Source organism: Musca autumnalis, unplaced genomic scaffold, assembly GCF_047663935.1.
Source record: "Musca autumnalis isolate F117 unplaced genomic scaffold, ASM4766393v1 scaffold_5, whole genome shotgun sequence".
Taxonomy (NCBI): domain Eukaryota; kingdom Metazoa; phylum Arthropoda; class Insecta; order Diptera; family Muscidae; genus Musca; species Musca autumnalis.
In genome coordinates, this window is record NW_027412088.1 from 51,259,887 (window position 1) to 51,276,848 (window position 16,962).

Below are 16,962 nucleotides of genomic sequence, written 5' to 3' on the forward strand. Positions count from 1 at the left end.
GTTTAAAAATATGTAAGTGGGTTAAAAAATCCGCCAATTCCAAATCCATAGCTAAACTCATGACTTATTTCATTTAATACAGTGCGTCGTACGTTACCTGTAGTTGTTGTTGTCGGCGCCACACCACTGCATTACAAATGAAAAAAAAAAAAATATTCAAATGTTCTACAAATACAAGATTGCATATGAAATTATTTTACAAAAATTCATGAATTTATTGCGATGAATTTATGAGCCAACTAAAATTGCTACGAAAACAATTAGTTCGAAGTGATCATCGGATCCAGACGGTTGCATAAATCGTACTAAAAATTCGTTTAGGATACTCATATTAAAAGTGTTGCAATTTTATATAAAACAAAATAAAAAAGATTAATATTCTCTAAAAGGATACGGCAAGGAAAGTGCATAACAAAAGAATAAATTATTTTTTAGTGTGTATTAAAAATACAGTAAGACAAAAAAGGATATCAATATTTGTAGTGAATTTAATAAAATACATACATACATATTTTTGTGGATATTTAATAAAACACTTTGAATATTAATTATTGTTGACTGGTAATGGCAGTGTGGATATGTTAAAAGCCCGTGAAACTTTCTGCAAATACACAATTGTGGTTTCAATGATCTTTGGTTAATATCCAGGATAATAGCAGTGCTATCACCTACCTAAATAAATATTTGTTTAAAATCCACGATCTTTCCATGATGGTCATTGAGAAAATATTCTCAAAAATCCACATTTATAGCCCTGAAGGTCCTTGAGAAAATATTCTTGAAAATCCACAAGTATTATTCTGATGATCAAAAAAATATTCTTAAAAAAATCTCCGATTATTGCCCTAATGGTCCTTGAGAAAATATTCATAAAAAATATACGATAATTGTCCGGAGTATCCTTGAGAAAATAATTGTACAAATCAACGATTATTGCCCTGAACGTCCTTGAGAAAATATTCCTTAAAAATCCACTATTATTCTCCTGACTATTCTAGAGAAAATATTCTTTAAAAATATACGATTATTGCCCGGAGTACCCATGAGAAAATAGTTCTCAAAATTAACGATTATCGCCCTATTGGTCCTTGAGAAAATATTCTTTTCTTGGCGCCCCTAAGAAAATATTCTTAACAAATCCACGATTATTACCCTAGGGGTCCTTGAGAAAATACCCTTTAAAAATACAAGATTATTGGCATGCCGACCCTTGAAAAAATATTCCTCAAAATTCACTGTTCTTGCCAGAGGGTCTCTGAGAAAATATTCTTTAAAAATTATTGCACTGGCGGTCCTATAGAAAATATTTTCTCAAGGGTCGTCGAGGCAATAATCGTGGATTTTTAGAGAATATTTTCTCAAGGACCATCAGGACAATAATCGTAGATTTTTAGAGAATATTTTCTCAAGGACCATCAGGGCAATAATCGTGGATTTTTAGAGAATATTTTCTCAAGGACCATCAGGGCAATAATCGTGGATTTTTAAAGAATATTTCCTCAAGGACCATTGGGGCATTAATCGTGGATTTTTAGAGAATATTTTCTCAAGGACCATCAGGGCAAAAATCGTGGATTTTTAAAGAACATTTCTTCAAGGACCATCAGGGCAATAATCGTGGATTTTTAGAGAATATTTTCTCAAGGACCATCGGGGCAATAATCGTGAAATTTTAAAGAACATTTCCTCAAGGACCATCAGGGCAATAATCGTGGATTTTTAGAGAATATTGTCTCAAGGACCATCGGGGCAATAATCGTGAAATTTTAAAGAACATTTCCTCAAGGACCATCAGGGCAATAATCGTGGATTTTTAGAGAATATTTCCTCAAGGACCATCAGGGCAATAATCGTGGATTTTTAGAGAATATTTTCTCAAGGACCATCAGGGCAATAATCGTGGATTTTTAATGAATATTTCCTCAAGGACCATCAGGGCAATAATCGTGGATTTTTAATGAATATTTCCTCAAGGTCCATCACAGCAATAATCGTGGATTTTTAAAGAATATTTCCTCGAGGATCATCAGGGCAATAATCGTGGATTTTAAGAGAATATTTTCTCAAGGACCATCAGGGCAATAATCGTTGATTTTTAAAGAATATTTCCTCAACGACCATCAGGGCAATAATCGTGGATTTTTAGAGAATATTTTCTCAAGGACCATCAGGACAATAATCGTAGATTTTTAGAGAATATTTTCCCAAGGACCATCAGGGCAATAATCGTGGATTTTTAAAGAACATTTCCTCAAGGACCATCAGGGCATTAATCGTGGATTTTTAGAGAATATTTTCTCAAGGACCATCAGGGCAAAAATCGTGGATTTTTAAAGAACATTTCCTCAAGGACCATCAGGGCAATAATCGTGGATTTTTAAAGAATATTTCCTCAAGGATTATCAGGGCAATAATCGTGGATTTTTAAGGAAAATTTCCTCGAGGACCATCAGGGCAATACTCGTGGATTTTTAAAGAATATTTCCTCAAGGATCATCAGGGCAATAATCGTGGATTTTTAAAGAATACTTTCTCAAGGACCATCAGGGCAAAAATCGTGAATTTTTAAAGAATATTTTCTCAAGGACCATTAGGGCAAAAAATCGTAGATTTTTAGAGAATATTTTCTCAAGGACCATCAGGGCTATAATCGTGGATTTTTAAAGAATATTTCATCAAGGACCATCAGGGCAATAATCGTGGATTTTTAGAGAATATTTTCTCAAGGAACATCAGGGCAATAATCGTGGATTTTTAATGAATATTTCCTGAAGGTCCATCACAGCAATAATCGTGGATTTTTAACAAATATTTTCTCAAGGACCATCAGGGCATTAATCGTGGATTTTTAGATAATATTTTCTCAAGGACCATCAGGGCAATAATCGTGGATTTTTTAAGAATATTTTCTCAAAGACCAACAGGGCAATAATCGTGGATTTTTAAAAAATATTTCCTCAAGGACCATCAGGGCAATAATCATGGATTTTTAAAAAATATTTCCTCAAGGACCATCATGGCAATAATAGTGGATTTTTAAAGAATATTTCCTCAAGGACATTCATTGCATTAATCGTGGATTTTTAGAGAATATTTTCTCAAGGACCATCAGAGCAATAATCGTGGAATTTTAAGGAATATTTCTTAAGGACTATCAGGGCAATAATCGTGAATTTTTAAAGAATATTTCCTCGAGGATCATCAGGGCATTAATCGTGGATATTTAGAGAATATTTTCTCAAGGACCATCAGGGCAATAATCGTGGATTTTTAAAGAAAATTTTATCAAGGACCATCAGGGCAATAATCGTGGATTTTTAAAGAATATTTCCTCAAGGACATTCAGGGCATTAATCGTAGATTTTTAGAGAATATTTTCTCAAGGACCATCAGAGCAATAATCGTGGAATTTTAAAGAATATTTCTTAAGGACTATCAGGGCAATAATCGTGAATTTTTAAAGAATATTTCCTCAAGGTCCTTCAGAGCATTAATCGTGGATTTTTAGAGAATATTTTCTCAAGGACCATCAGGGCAATAATCGTGGATTTTTAAAGAAAATTTTATCAAGGACCATCAGGGCAATAATCGTGGATTTTTAAAGAATATTTCCTCGAGGATCATCAGGGCATAAATCGTGGATTTTTAGAGAATATTTCCTCGAGGATCATCAGGGCATTAATCGTGGATTTTTAGAGAATATTTTCTCAAGGACCTTCGGGGCAATAATCGTGGAATATTTCCTCAAGGACCATCGGGGCACTAATCGTGGATTTTTTAAGAATATTTCCTCGAGGATCATCAGGGCAATAATCGTGGATTTTTTAGGAATATTTCCTCAACGACCATCAGGACAATAATCGTGGATTTTTAAAGAATATTTCCTCGAGGACCATCAGGGCAATAATCGTGGATTTTTAGAGAATATTTTCTCAAGGACCATCAGGGCAAAAATCGCGGATTTTTAAAAAATATTTTCTCAAGGAACATCAGGGCAATAATCGTGGATTTTTAGAGAATATTTTCTCAAGGACCTTCGGGGCAATAATCGTGGATTTTTAAAGAATATTTTGTCAAGGACCATCAGGGCAATAATCGTGGATATTTAAAGAATATTTCCTCAAGGACCATTAGGGCAATAATTGTGGATTTTTAGAGAATATTTTCTCAAGGACCATCAGGGCAATAATCGTGGATTTTTAGAGAATATTTTCTCAAGGACCATCAGGGCAATAATCGTGGATATTTAAAGAATATTTCCTCAAGGACCATTAGGGCAATAATTGTGGATTTTTAGAGAATATTTTCTCAAGGACCATCAGGGCAATAATCGTGGATATTTAAAGAATATTTCCTCAAGGACCATTAGGGCAATAATTGTGGATTTTTAGAGAATATTTTCTCAAGGACCATCAGGGCAATAATCGTGGATATTTAAAGAATATTTCCTCAAGGACCATTAGGGCAATAATTGTGGATTTTTAGAGAATATTTTCTCAAGGATCATCAGGGCAATAATCGTGGATTTTTAGAGAATATTTTCTCAAGGACCATCAGGGCAATAATCGTGGATATTTAAAGAATATTTCCTCAAGGACCATTAGGGCAATAATTGTGGATTTTTAGAGAATATTTTCTCAAGGACCATCAGGGCAATAATCGTGGATATTTAAAGAATATTTTCTCAGGGACCATCAGGACAATAATCGTGGATTTTTAGAGAATATTTTCTCAAGGACCATCAGGGCAATAATCGTGGATTTTTAGAGAATATTTTCTCAAGGACCATCAGGGCAATAATCGTGGATTTTTAAAGAACATTTCCTCAAGGACCATCAGGGCATTAATCGTGGATTTTTAGAGAATATTTTCTCAAGGACCATCTGGACAATAATCGTGGATTTTTAAAGAACATTACCTCAACGACCATCAGGACAATAATCGCGGATTTTTAGAGAATATTTTCTCAAGGACCATCAGGGCAATAATCGTGGATTTTTAAAAAACATTTCCTCAAGGACCATCAGGGCATTAATCGTGGATTTTTAGAGAATATTTTCTCAAGGACCATCAGGACAATAATCGTGGATTTTTAAAGAATATTTTCTCAAGGACCATCAGGACAATAATCTTGGATTGTTAAAGAATATTCCCTCAAGGACCATCAGGGCAATAATCTTGGATTTTTAAAGAATATTTCCTCAAGGACCATCAGGGCATTAATCGTGGATTTTTAAAGAATATTTCTTCAAGGACCATCATGGCACTAATCGTGGATTTTTAGAGAATATTTTCTCAATGACCATCAGGGCAATAATCGTGTTTTTAAGAATATTTTCGCATTTAGAGAATATTTTCTCAAGGACTATCCGGGCAATAATCGTGGATTTTTAATGAATATTTCCTCAAGGACTATCAGGCCAATAGTCGTGGGTTTTTAAAAATCCACGATTATAGCCCCGACGACCCTTGAGAAAATATTCTTTAAAAATACACGATTATTGCCCGAACGACTCCTGAGAAAATATTTTTTTAAAAATCCATGATTATTGTCTTAATGGTACTTGAGAAAATATTCCTCAAAAACAAACGATTATTGCCCTGATAGTCTTTAAGAAAATATTCTTTACAAAATCCACGAGTATTGCCCTGATGGTCATTGAGAAAATATTATCTAAAAATCCACGATTAATGCCCTGATGGTTCTTGAGAAAATATTCTTTAAAACTACACGATTTTTGTTATTGTTGAAATGTCCGGACATATTTCATTTGATCATTTTTTGATCTTGAAATAAGTTTGCCAAATTATATTGAGATCGATCGATATTTGGATATAGCTCCCATATATATGTATTTTCGGCCGGTTTCATTATTTGACGCACCAAACACAAAATTGAACAGACATTTTGATGAAACTTGGAAAAGGTGACGCAATTTGGTCTAGAAAACATTTTGCCACATTATATTGAAATAGTGGTTATCCTTCGATCACTTTCCTTACTATTTTTTTATTTATTTAAAAAACATTACTTTTTCTGTCTATAGATTGTTATTGAAAACCCCTCAGAATGGAAATTTCTGAATTTTATAATGATCGTGAAATATTCATTACTGGTGGAACTGGTAAGTGATGAACGAAAATCCACATAAATAAATAAATAAGCAGGCTTAAGTTAAAATGCATTTTTCCTTCTTAGGTTTCCTTGGTAAAAGTCTTTTCGAAAAGCTTTTGCGCGATTGTCCGGGCATCAAGACCATATATATGCTGATACGACCGAAGAGGGGCAAAACTGCCTTGGAACGTTTAGAAGATTTCAAAAATGATGTTGTCTTTGATCGTGTTCGCCGTGAACGGCCAAATATTTTTGAAAAAGTTGTGCCAATATTTGGAGATTGTCAACATTTGGGTTTGGGGATAAGTCAAGAGGATTTGGAACGTTTGAAAAATGTTAGCATAATATTTCATGAAGCCGCCTTTGTTAGGTAAGTTTGAGGAAGTTATCTAGATGCAGCTATTAATGTGCCTCATCATGATCATATTTATAACTTCTTTAGATTCGATAATGATTTACGCAGTTCCATACTCATGAATACCCAGGGAACTTTTGAATTGGTCAAAATTGCCCAATCACTGAAACAATTAATTGCGTTTGTACATTGCTCAACGGCATATATTTATCCTCTTGGTAAAGTTATTGAGGAAAAGGTAAGTGGTTTTGGAGGTTATTCTGAACGAAAATTTCCCTAGAGTTTTGTCTTTCCGCCGTTTCAACTTAAAGGAGAAAGTGAGAAACCTCAAGGGGAATTTACGTTCAGAATAACCCCTTTTATTTATTTACTTTTTTTTAATTTTGAATTGAATTTATATATTCTATTTGCAAGATCTATCAGTTGCCTAATGATTGGCGTAAAGCCATACAAATAGCTGAAACGTGTGATGCAGAAACACTGGAAGCCCTAAGATTAAAGTGAGTTGATTTTAAAATATGATTTGTTTAACGAATAAACAGAATGCTCAAATAGAACTGAACCAATTGGAAAACTTTCAAAATATTTAACATTTTTGTACTGATTTTTCCGATCACGTACTGCAAACTTGTTCAGTAAAAAAGAAATGAGAAGTACGTGCTTTTTACTTGCGAAGTTATCGAACAGGCCTAAGATAACAGCCTGTTTCTCTATGTCGAAGCAAAACAAAGTCAATAATACCATGAAAAGCAAAGTTTAGTTGTTTTTCGTTCGCATTCATTTTCTTTCGACATAGTGAAACAGGCCCTAAAGCCCCCGGCACATACGGTCCGTTGTGCGTCGCGCGTTAAAAACAACAACCACATGAAAAAAGTGTAAGTGATGCCAAGTTTGTTCTTAAAGTTTTCATGTGGTTGTTGTAATGCGACGCACAACGGACCGTATGTATTTGGCACTTAAAGGCCGTTGTACATACGGCGCGATGATCGTTGCGTTAAAACAACCACATGAAAACTTTAGGAACAAACTTGGGATCACTTACACATTTTTCATATGGTTGTTGTTTTCAACACGCAACGCGTCATACAACGGATCGTATGTATTTGGCCCATAAGTTTTCATTTGAAATTTCCAAAAACAAAAATTATTTTAGAGAAAAAACGTAATGTTTTTTTCAAAACTAATTTATTAGTGGAAAAAATTATGGCATTGTTCGCCAAGGAGTAAGGCAGGGAAGACTAATTTCGATCCACGCCACTGGATCTCATCAGTTCCCTTGTTTGTGGATATTCTCCACCGAAGTTATTTTTCAATAACTTCTTCAACAAGAAACTTTATATACCCAAACATCAATCGTCAGCTCGACTAATAAATTAGTTGTTTTAAAATAATAAAACAACATCGATGGGATTAAACTAGACTATTTCGAAAAAACAAAATTGTATTAGCTATCACAATAAAAACAAGTGGGAAAAGCGTTAAGTTCGGTCGGGCCGAACTTTTTATACCCTCCACCACAAATTTCAGCCATATCGGAGGATTAATGTGGCCACAACCTTCAAAATACCGAAAATCGGAAGTTACCGTTCTATGGGGGCTATATGATGGCGCGGACCTATACCTAACAATTTCTGGGGGGGAAGTTCTATATCCCCAACGAAGACTAAATACCAAATTTCAGCCATCTCGGTGTGACAATGTGGCCAAAACCTTCAAAATACCGAAAATCGGGGGCTATATCAAAACGTGGACCTATATAAACATTTTATGGTCGAAATGTTTCTTAGCCCCTGGAAACACAAAATACAAAGTTGCAACCGATTCTGTTGTCAAATGGGACTAATACATTCAAAATATATTAAAATGACGCGTACTTTATATGGGGCGTTATATGGGGGCTATACCAAAACGTGGACCTATATAAACCAACTTTGGTAGGAATGTTTTTTGGCCTCTGGAGACACAAAATACCAAATTACAACCAATTCGGTGGTAAAATGGGACAAATATCTTAAAAATTCCTTAAAACGACGACGCGTCACGCGTCATTTTGTATGGGGGCTATACGAAAGCGTGAACCTACATAGCCCACTTTCAATACCAAAAGTCCTACATACAAATAATAGATTTTCCCAAAATTTCATCCACCTACGTCAATCCGTTCGGACGCTAGAGTGATTTCCACAGACGGACAGACGGACAGACAGACAGACGGACAGACGGACGGACATGGCTATATCAATGTAGAATTGCACGCTGATCAAGAATATATATAGTTTGTGGGGTCTACAATTATTATTTCGAGTAGTTACAAACGTAGTGACAAAATTAATATACCCCCCATCCTATGGTGGAGGGTATAAAAACGACGCCACCAATGTTCGAAAAAACGTAATAATTTCTTAAATTAGGTCAAACAATTTTATCGGACCAAACCACAACGGGTCAAACCACACGTCAAAAACAACAACCACATGAAAATTTGAAATGAAAACTTGGCATCACTTACATTTCTTTCATGTTCAGTGACGTGTTACAACAACCACATGAAAACTTCTAAAAAACTTGGTATCATTTACACTGGATTTGTCATATGACGAGGATTTATTTGATGAATACATAATAGGATTAATATATTTATATTATAGCTTTTTGCCGGATTATAGTACGTTTATATTTACGAAATCCACTCGATTTCAACTGTCAATTCCATTGCTTAAACGTCAAATGAAATCTAATGGATTTCAGATGAGTTTTCATTTGACGTATACCCAAAGGAATTGGCAGTTGAAATCCAAATGATTTCGTAAATTAAGTTTTTTTTGACGTATCCGTAATTAAGCGTTCGGCACATACGGCGCGTTGAGCGTTGCGTTACAACAACCACATGAAAAAAGTGTAAGTGAAGCCAAGTTTTTTGAAAAACAACAACACGGCTGACGCATTAAAGTTAAACATAATTTAACTGTTTTGGGACAACGCGTGTCCCAACGTGTCACTTAACGGACCGTATGTGCCGAGGGCTTTAAATTTACATTTGAGACCCAGTGGGTTTATTAAATCTGGTTATATGTAAACGTACTATAACATTTGAAATCCAGTGGATTTCATAAATCTAAACATTTTATTATTGCATCATGAATAAAACTAATTGTCTACACAACGTCATCCCGTGCTTTTCTTTTCCAGATATACAAACTTTTATCCAAATGCCTACAGCTTTACCAAAAATTTAGCTGAACAAATTATTGCTGATCATTCTCATTTATTACCTATGACAATTGTTAGACCAGCTGTTGGTATGTATTTTCAGAATTTTATTTTAAATACAGATGAAATGTGTATATTCAAAAAAAAAACAAATGTTTTTCTCGATAAACAACAGTTGCTCCGGCCTACCTTGAACCTGAGCCAGGGTATGTGGAAAACTTAAATGGACCCATGGGTATTTTGGCAGTTAAATCAATGGGTGTTTCTCAAATGACATATATAAACCCCGATTTGATTCTATCGTTAATATCAGTCGATATTGTAACATGTTTGACAATTGCAAGTGCCTGTCGTAGCGGATTGGAAACATTAAGGTGAGAGGTTAATGGATATTTTAAATTTTAATGCATTTTCTATTAGAATTTCATTGGCGGTTATTCCGAATAAAAACTCCCCGTGAGTTTTCTAACTCTCTCCTTCATGTTGAAATGACAGATAGACAAAACTCACGGAGAGTTTTCATTCACAATAATCTCCAATATGTTGTTTTGGTTTCGTTTGACAATTACAGTAAAAATGTTCCGCACAATTTACACATTCAATCCTTTGCCCCAGGAGATTTATTTAAATATACAATTAAACAGAGTATCCACAAAATTGTCGTACTGGCTAGAGATAATCCCATTGAGAACACGGTGTGGGCTCCAGCAACACGGCTGACTACGAGCATGTATTGGTATTTAATATGGGTATTTTTGTTTCACATACCGATGGGCATATTTTATGATACACTATTACTACTCCAGAAAAAGGAACCCATGTATGTATTTAGAAGATTATAACACCAAGTTTAAAGAACATTTTTAACCTGAACCTCATCTTTTTTTTCTCCTAGGCTTCTAAAAACAACACGACGAATGATTTACACAATCCGAACATTAGGAAGATTTTCTAAAAAATATTTTGAAATGAAAAATGATGGGATGTGGGAAGTATTTAATTTCATGTTGCAGCATGATGAGAAGTAAGTACGCAATAAATAATACTTTTTGAGCTATGTAAGTGGATCCTAAAAAAGCGAATCAATGTCTATGGGTCATTATTATATGTTTTCTTTTACTATTGGATGGATTTGTAAACGCAAAATAAACCAATTTAAGGGCATTAAAATATAAGTTTATCATTAAAAGTTAATGCCAAAAAGGTCATCTTTGAAATTTAATGATCACTTTTCACTTTAAGTTAACCGGAACGCAATAAATCTGTTCGTAAAATCCAAGCTATAAAAAAAAGAAGACTTATAATAATGGAGGTATGCTAAACAACGCCGATTTCTAGCTGCAATGGACAAACTTGGCTTCTCTTAAAAGGCAACAACAATTGATCATCTGAGCTCCGCGTCAATGCATTTAAGGCCGCGGAAAATACTGTCCGTTGAGTGTCGCGTTACAACAACCATCTGAAAACTTCAAGAACAAACTTGGCATTACTTAAACATTTTTCATATGGCCCCTAATGGGCCAAATACATACGGTCCGTTGTGTGACACGTTGAGCGTTGAAATCAAGAACCACATGAAAAATATATAAGTGATGCCAAGTTTATTCTTAAAGTTTTCATGTGGTTGTTATAACGCAACGCTCAACGCGCCGTATGTGCAGCGGCCTTTAAGCTGTAAACACATCCAACGTTAGAGTAAAGTTTTGTATCATTTCTGGTAGATGAATAAAAGACAAAGTGGTGCCAAGTTTCAATTCTTCTTTATTCTTCTACCAGAAATGACACAAAACTTTACTCAAACGTTGGATGTGTTTTCAGCTTTAGGGTCCGTTGCGTGACGCGTTGCGCGTGAAAAATGGCATAACTTACACTTTTTTCATGTGGTTGTTGATGTTTTTGACGCGTGCAACGACACTCAATGGACCGAATGTATTGGGCCCTAAAGGCCGCGGCACATACGGTCCTTTGTGTTGCGCGTTAGGCGTCAATAACAACAGCCACATGAAAAAGTGTAAGTGATGCCAAGTTTGTCCTTGAAGTTTTCATGTGGTTGTTGTAATGCGACGCACAACGGACCGTATGTGCCGTGGCATTTAAAGGGTTCGGAACATACGGTCCGTTTAGTGTCGGAGTAGTAACTTTATTGTTGTATTTGGAAACGTTTGGCCCTGTGGACTAGGTACCGTGTTTTTAATAAAATAAAATTAAATAAATGACGCATTTGACGCAAATACTGGTTTTACGTGCAAGTGTAAATTAGGTTTTACGATTTATTCATGTGGTTGTTGTTTAAACCAGAAAACTCGGCACTGAATGGTGTCATTCTGGTTGAGGCATTTTATTTCTCAAAGTGAATCCATTTGAAGGGCTCCTGAAATATTAAAAAAAATTCTTTGTTTCATCTTTATAGGCGACGTTTCTATATTGTGGAACCTACGAAAATAGATCATGACATTGTGTTTCGGGGCAAGTATTATTGTTGGATTTTATTAAGCAGTTTTCTTTAACAGGCCAGTCATTTTCATTGACTAATGTTTTGTTTTCTTTTCCATCTAGGCCTTTTACGTGGACTGAAGAGGTTCATATTCAAGGAACCGGTAGAAGCTACATCTGAAACACGTCAACGTTTGAAAATTCTTATAATATTAGATAAGATTGTTACATTTTTGTTATTCTTTATAGTTTTAAAATTCGCTTGGAAATGGACCATGTCATTGGCGGGTGTGATTTGAGAGAGAGCGAGAGAAAAGGATAATTAAATAAAAAATAAAGTGGAATTGGGAAGAATATTTTATTATTATATCCATGTCTGAATACGGTATTCCTGCAAATAGTGCCGAAAAAACAACCAACGTTTAAGTAAAGTTTTGCGTCATTTCTGCCAGAAGAAAGTGCATCCAAGTTTGAATGTTTCTTTATTCTTTTACCAGAAATGGCGAAAAACTTAACTCAAACGTTGGATGTGCTCTCGGCTTGAGGGACGAAAAACATTTGGTTCGTTAAGTGTAGTCATATACTAATGAAAATATAGACGCCGGACTGTTGTCATCTGTTTTGTTCGAAAAAAAGCTTTACAACAGTAGGCCTATTCTGTAACTGTTTAACAATCCGACAATCGACAAATGTACAGTACAAGTGCCGCTGCAGTACATCTTTTCTATAAATTCACGTATGAATTTTAGAAGAGATCGCACAGCTAGGATGCACTCCATTTACACGCAGAGAAAAAATATTTTTCGCTTTTGTTGGAACAAAAATATATGTTTTGGTTCCAAAAATGTATTTGTTTTGTTCAAACATTGTAATCCAAATCCAAAAATACCATCTTTTGTTCCAAACATAGAAAACAAAAACAACTTTCGAATTTCCGCAATATTGTTAAAATCGTTAACAATACCGATTGTAGGAACTATCATAATCTAATTTTGTTTACAAAAAGTATTGTCAATACAGAAAACCAGCCCAGAAATTTTTGATTTGAGTGCATATACTTCTCATATACACTTTTCGCATAACTTGGATATAAATGTCGCGTATAATATTGCAATCATTGATGAACACAATACATGGTTTGCTGCATTGGCTGACAACAAAGACAAACAAAAAGCCACAAGAACCCACCACAACATAAGGAATAATTAAACACCATAACAAACATGAAAAGGAAAGAAGAATGAAACAAGACAGAAACAAATAAAAACAAGAGTCTCACAAGTACATACACACAAAAACAAAGGTAAAGGCAGCATGTCATACAAACACACCACAACTCACCAAAATTGTTTTTTCAACACGGCATCGAATAGCGAGAGAAGGGAAACAAATTTTCGAAGAAAAGAGAGAAATATTGTTCAGTTGACACAAACTATTTTTGGATTTACAATACTACTTGAGGAATCCAACAATATGTTAACAATACATATTTTGCTCTTGGAATATTGTTGGATCAAACATATTTTTTTCTCTGCGTGTAGCTTCCACAGCACACAGCTAGGATGCTGTCCATGGATTGAATTTAAATGCAGTGTAAAGATGCTAAAAAAATCAAACCATTGCTAAATATCCCAGAATAAATAAAATGCATTTATTATTTGTGTAAATAATAATATTAAGAACTTAATTACATTAATTAAAATTATAAAAATTTTCCATTAAATTTAATCGTCACTGATTTACTTTCTCTGCTCTGCATTTTAATCCGCCTCAATTGTTTTTTTGCTTCATCATCCAAAGGCCGTTTTTACATATTGTCCTCCCACTCCAGTTCAGATTTCGAAATGAACTCCAACTCCACTCCAAAACTAATATCCGTCTTGCGAATTACCGCAATGATCTAAACTTTTAATCTAGACAGACGGCAGCGTTTATTTGCATTGACTGCCTTAATTCAAATTAATTCGTGCATTATCCACATTCATAATGCACAAAATCAAAGGAAATTTAAACTGAATTTAGCAATTTCAATATGGCAATGCTGTTGAAAATCAATTGTCTTTTGTCAAATTTCCATGTTTAAGAAAATAAAAAGGGAAAGCAAATCAGCAATTTTCGCGTTTCTTCAAAATAAGTAGTGGTCTTTCGCGAGTAGAAAAGCAGCTAATCGTTTTTCACGCCTTCTAACAAATCTCTTTTTCAAATTTTTATTTTCACAAAAAATTTCATTACCCACCATACCAATTGTATCGAAAATTATATCTTCCTCAAATGTTTTTTAAAGTTTTGTAATATTTTTATAATGTTAAAAAGACTCAAAAATATCGCGAATAAATTAAATTTATTTTTGCTTCATCGTGGTGAAAAGATCAAAGGTAGAAAGTGTATTTGTTTCGCATATTTTGGCGAACTTTTGTAAAGCTTTATGAAATGGTCTGCTGAGTACAAACAAACAACACAAACAGCTGTTTCATAAATGCAGATACTATCGTCTGTCAGGGTGAAAAATTAATTCAAATTAGGACATTTTTAATGCAAATTAACTCTGCCGTCTGTCTAGGGTATTTAGCTTGTATTCCTTTATTTTTAACAAATTCTTAGAATTTTATACACTCTTTTTTATAAGGTCTGTACGATAACTCAAAAGTGTGTACAAATTTGTACAAACTTTTACAAATTGCTCTTCGATAACAATCTGAAATGAGAAGTACTTGCAAGTAGTTGCAAGAACTTGCAAATACTTTTTACTTGCGAAGTTATCGAACAGGCCTATATTTGTAATAAATCCTGTTTATTAGGGCTTTCTTATAGGGATATTTAAGCAAGTGTTATAAAAATTTATCGAACGGAGTGAATTTTTCATAACTGCGTGTGGACTGCATCGGAAGATGTAGTGAAATCATAATTCTGCATTGCACTTCTTCCAAACTTTTTTTCTAGGTACATCTTTTTCTATGAATTCCATTTTGAATCCAAATCTTTATAAATAAAAATCAAATCTCGTTCGTTGGCAATGACATCAGTAGTGCGATTCTCTAACACATTTTTTGAGTTACCGACAAATATCGGTAAAATTAAAATGCTTATAATTTCGGTAATTAACGATATTTTTCGGTATGCTATATATAACCAGATTTAACAAACCCACTGGGTTTCAAATGTCAATTCCATTGCGTATATTTCAAATAAATCCTCATAAAGAAGGTTCCAGAACTAAAAAGTTTTTACAATTTTTACGACTATTACACATTTCCAGTACACAAACAAGTTGTAAAATGTTCACTTCTCTTTAATGGCGCTGAATGACGCTCTCTTTAAAAACTTCTTACACGACAAATTTGGTCGAGTAAAAAAAAGTCTGTCTGGTTACCCCAAAATTTGTACCAACTTGTACCAATTGTTGCTGGAAGTCGTCTGTTAACGCAAAAAGTCAGCAAAAGAGAGCGATTCGAGAGAGACATTCTGACAATTCTTTCACTGAGAGCTTGCAAATTCTTGCTGGACAAATTTCTTCTAGCAAGCACTTGCACTCTTCTTCTTCCTGAAAACAATCAATCGTCTGTTTTAAAATTTTCGTTGATTTATGTTTGTGAAAATTAAAAACATTTTTATTGTGGAAATAGCAAGCGTAATTGTATTGCTTTTTTGGAGAACAAAGTTGCAAAGTGGGAAAATCCATATTTTGGAACATTTTCTTTTTTATTTTTAATAAAATACAACGTGTTTGCTTCCTTTATTGGCGGACAAATTGTTCTGTTTGGGCAAGCCACCTGATTGCTTGCTGGTTTCTGCTGGAAAGTTGTCTGTTTACTTTTTACAATTTTCTAGCAAAAGAGAATAAAAACTCCTTAGCTTATGCTAAGTTTACATTTACGAAATCCACTCGATTTCAACTGTCAATTCCATAGCTCAAACGTCAAATGAAATCTCATCTGGATTTCATTTGACGTTTAACCTATGGATTTGACAGTTGAAATCGAGTGGATTTCGTAAATGTAAACCAAGCATTATGTTTACATTTACGAAATCCACTCGATTTCAACTGTCAATTCCATTGCTCAAACGTCAAATGAAATCCAATCGATTTCAGATGAGATTTCATTTGACGTATACACAAAGGAATTGACAGATGAAATCGAGTGGATTTCGTAAATGTAAACATAGCATTACTCTCTGAGAAAGTTCTTGCTGGTCAATTCTTGCTGGGAAAGTAACCAGACAGACCAAAAAATAGTAACATGGTTGCCGGCGTCTGATTGGCTGATACGCCGACTTTGACATTTGTTCCAGTTTTTTGACGTATTTTCCATTTTTCCGTTCCCGAACTATTTAAAAAAAAAACGTGTGTGTTGAGAACAAATTTTTTTGCAGTTTTCTCTTTTACGAGTTTTACTATTAACAAGTACGGGAACGAAGCTAATATAAACATCGCTTATGGGCCAAATACATACGGTCCGTTGTGCGACGTGTTGCGCCTTGAAAACAACAACCACATGAAAAATGTGTAAGTGATGCCAAGTTTGCTCCTGGTGTTTTCATGTGGTTGTTGTAACGCAACGCTCAACGCGCCGTATGTGCAGAGGCCTTTAAAGTTCTACCGATAGCAATAGTGTTGTCCACTTTAATTTGAACTTTTCATTCATAATTTTGCGTTTTAATGTTACCGATTTTTGTCGGTAACTCAAAAAATGTGTTAGAGAATCGCACTACAGTTGAGAACTGCTGGACCGATTTGGATAAAAGCCTCGACACATAAGAAGCATGGCATTCTTGCATAAGTCATAATCTGGTAAATGAATAAAGACCAAGTTCGACCTAATTCAAATGTGATTCTGAAATCTTTTTATTA

At 34.4% G+C, this 16,962-nt stretch overlaps 1 protein-coding gene across 2 annotated transcripts; it reads left to right on the forward strand.

Moving 5' to 3' along the window:
• Positions 1 to 262: 262 nt before the first annotated feature.
• LOC141387393 (putative fatty acyl-CoA reductase CG8306) lies at positions 263 to 12,467 on the forward strand. Of its 2 annotated transcripts, none has more exons than XM_073957018.1 (11): positions 263 to 452; positions 6,048 to 6,125; positions 6,200 to 6,485; positions 6,558 to 6,708; positions 6,885 to 6,970; positions 9,660 to 9,769; positions 9,856 to 10,054; positions 10,252 to 10,500; positions 10,576 to 10,704; positions 12,091 to 12,146; positions 12,237 to 12,467. In XM_073957018.1, the coding sequence occupies exons 2-11, from the start codon at positions 6,071 to 6,073 to the stop codon at positions 12,410 to 12,412; spliced, it is 1,497 nt and encodes a 498-aa protein (XP_073813119.1). In that variant the 5' UTR covers positions 263 to 452; positions 6,048 to 6,070; the 3' UTR covers positions 12,413 to 12,467. The 2 variants fall into 2 exon arrangements, with proteins under 2 accessions (XP_073813119.1, XP_073813118.1); XM_073957017.1 differs by having other exon boundaries at positions 274 to 398; positions 6,046 to 6,125.
• Positions 12,468 to 16,962: the final 4,495 nt, after the last annotated feature.

Bases quoted from the DNA above. Each gene is read 5' to 3' on its own strand.
- LOC141387393 (XM_073957018.1), top strand. From the start codon at position 6,071: ATGGAAATTTCTGAATTTTATAATGATCGTGAAATATTCATTACTGGT. The intron at 6,486-6,557 runs GTAAGTTTGAGG...TAACTTCTTTAG, and splicing joins CATGAAGCCGCCTTTGTTAG to ATTCGATAATGATTTACGCA. The intron at 10,055-10,251 runs GTGAGAGGTTAA...TGACAATTACAG, and splicing joins AGCGGATTGGAAACATTAAG to TAAAAATGTTCCGCACAATT.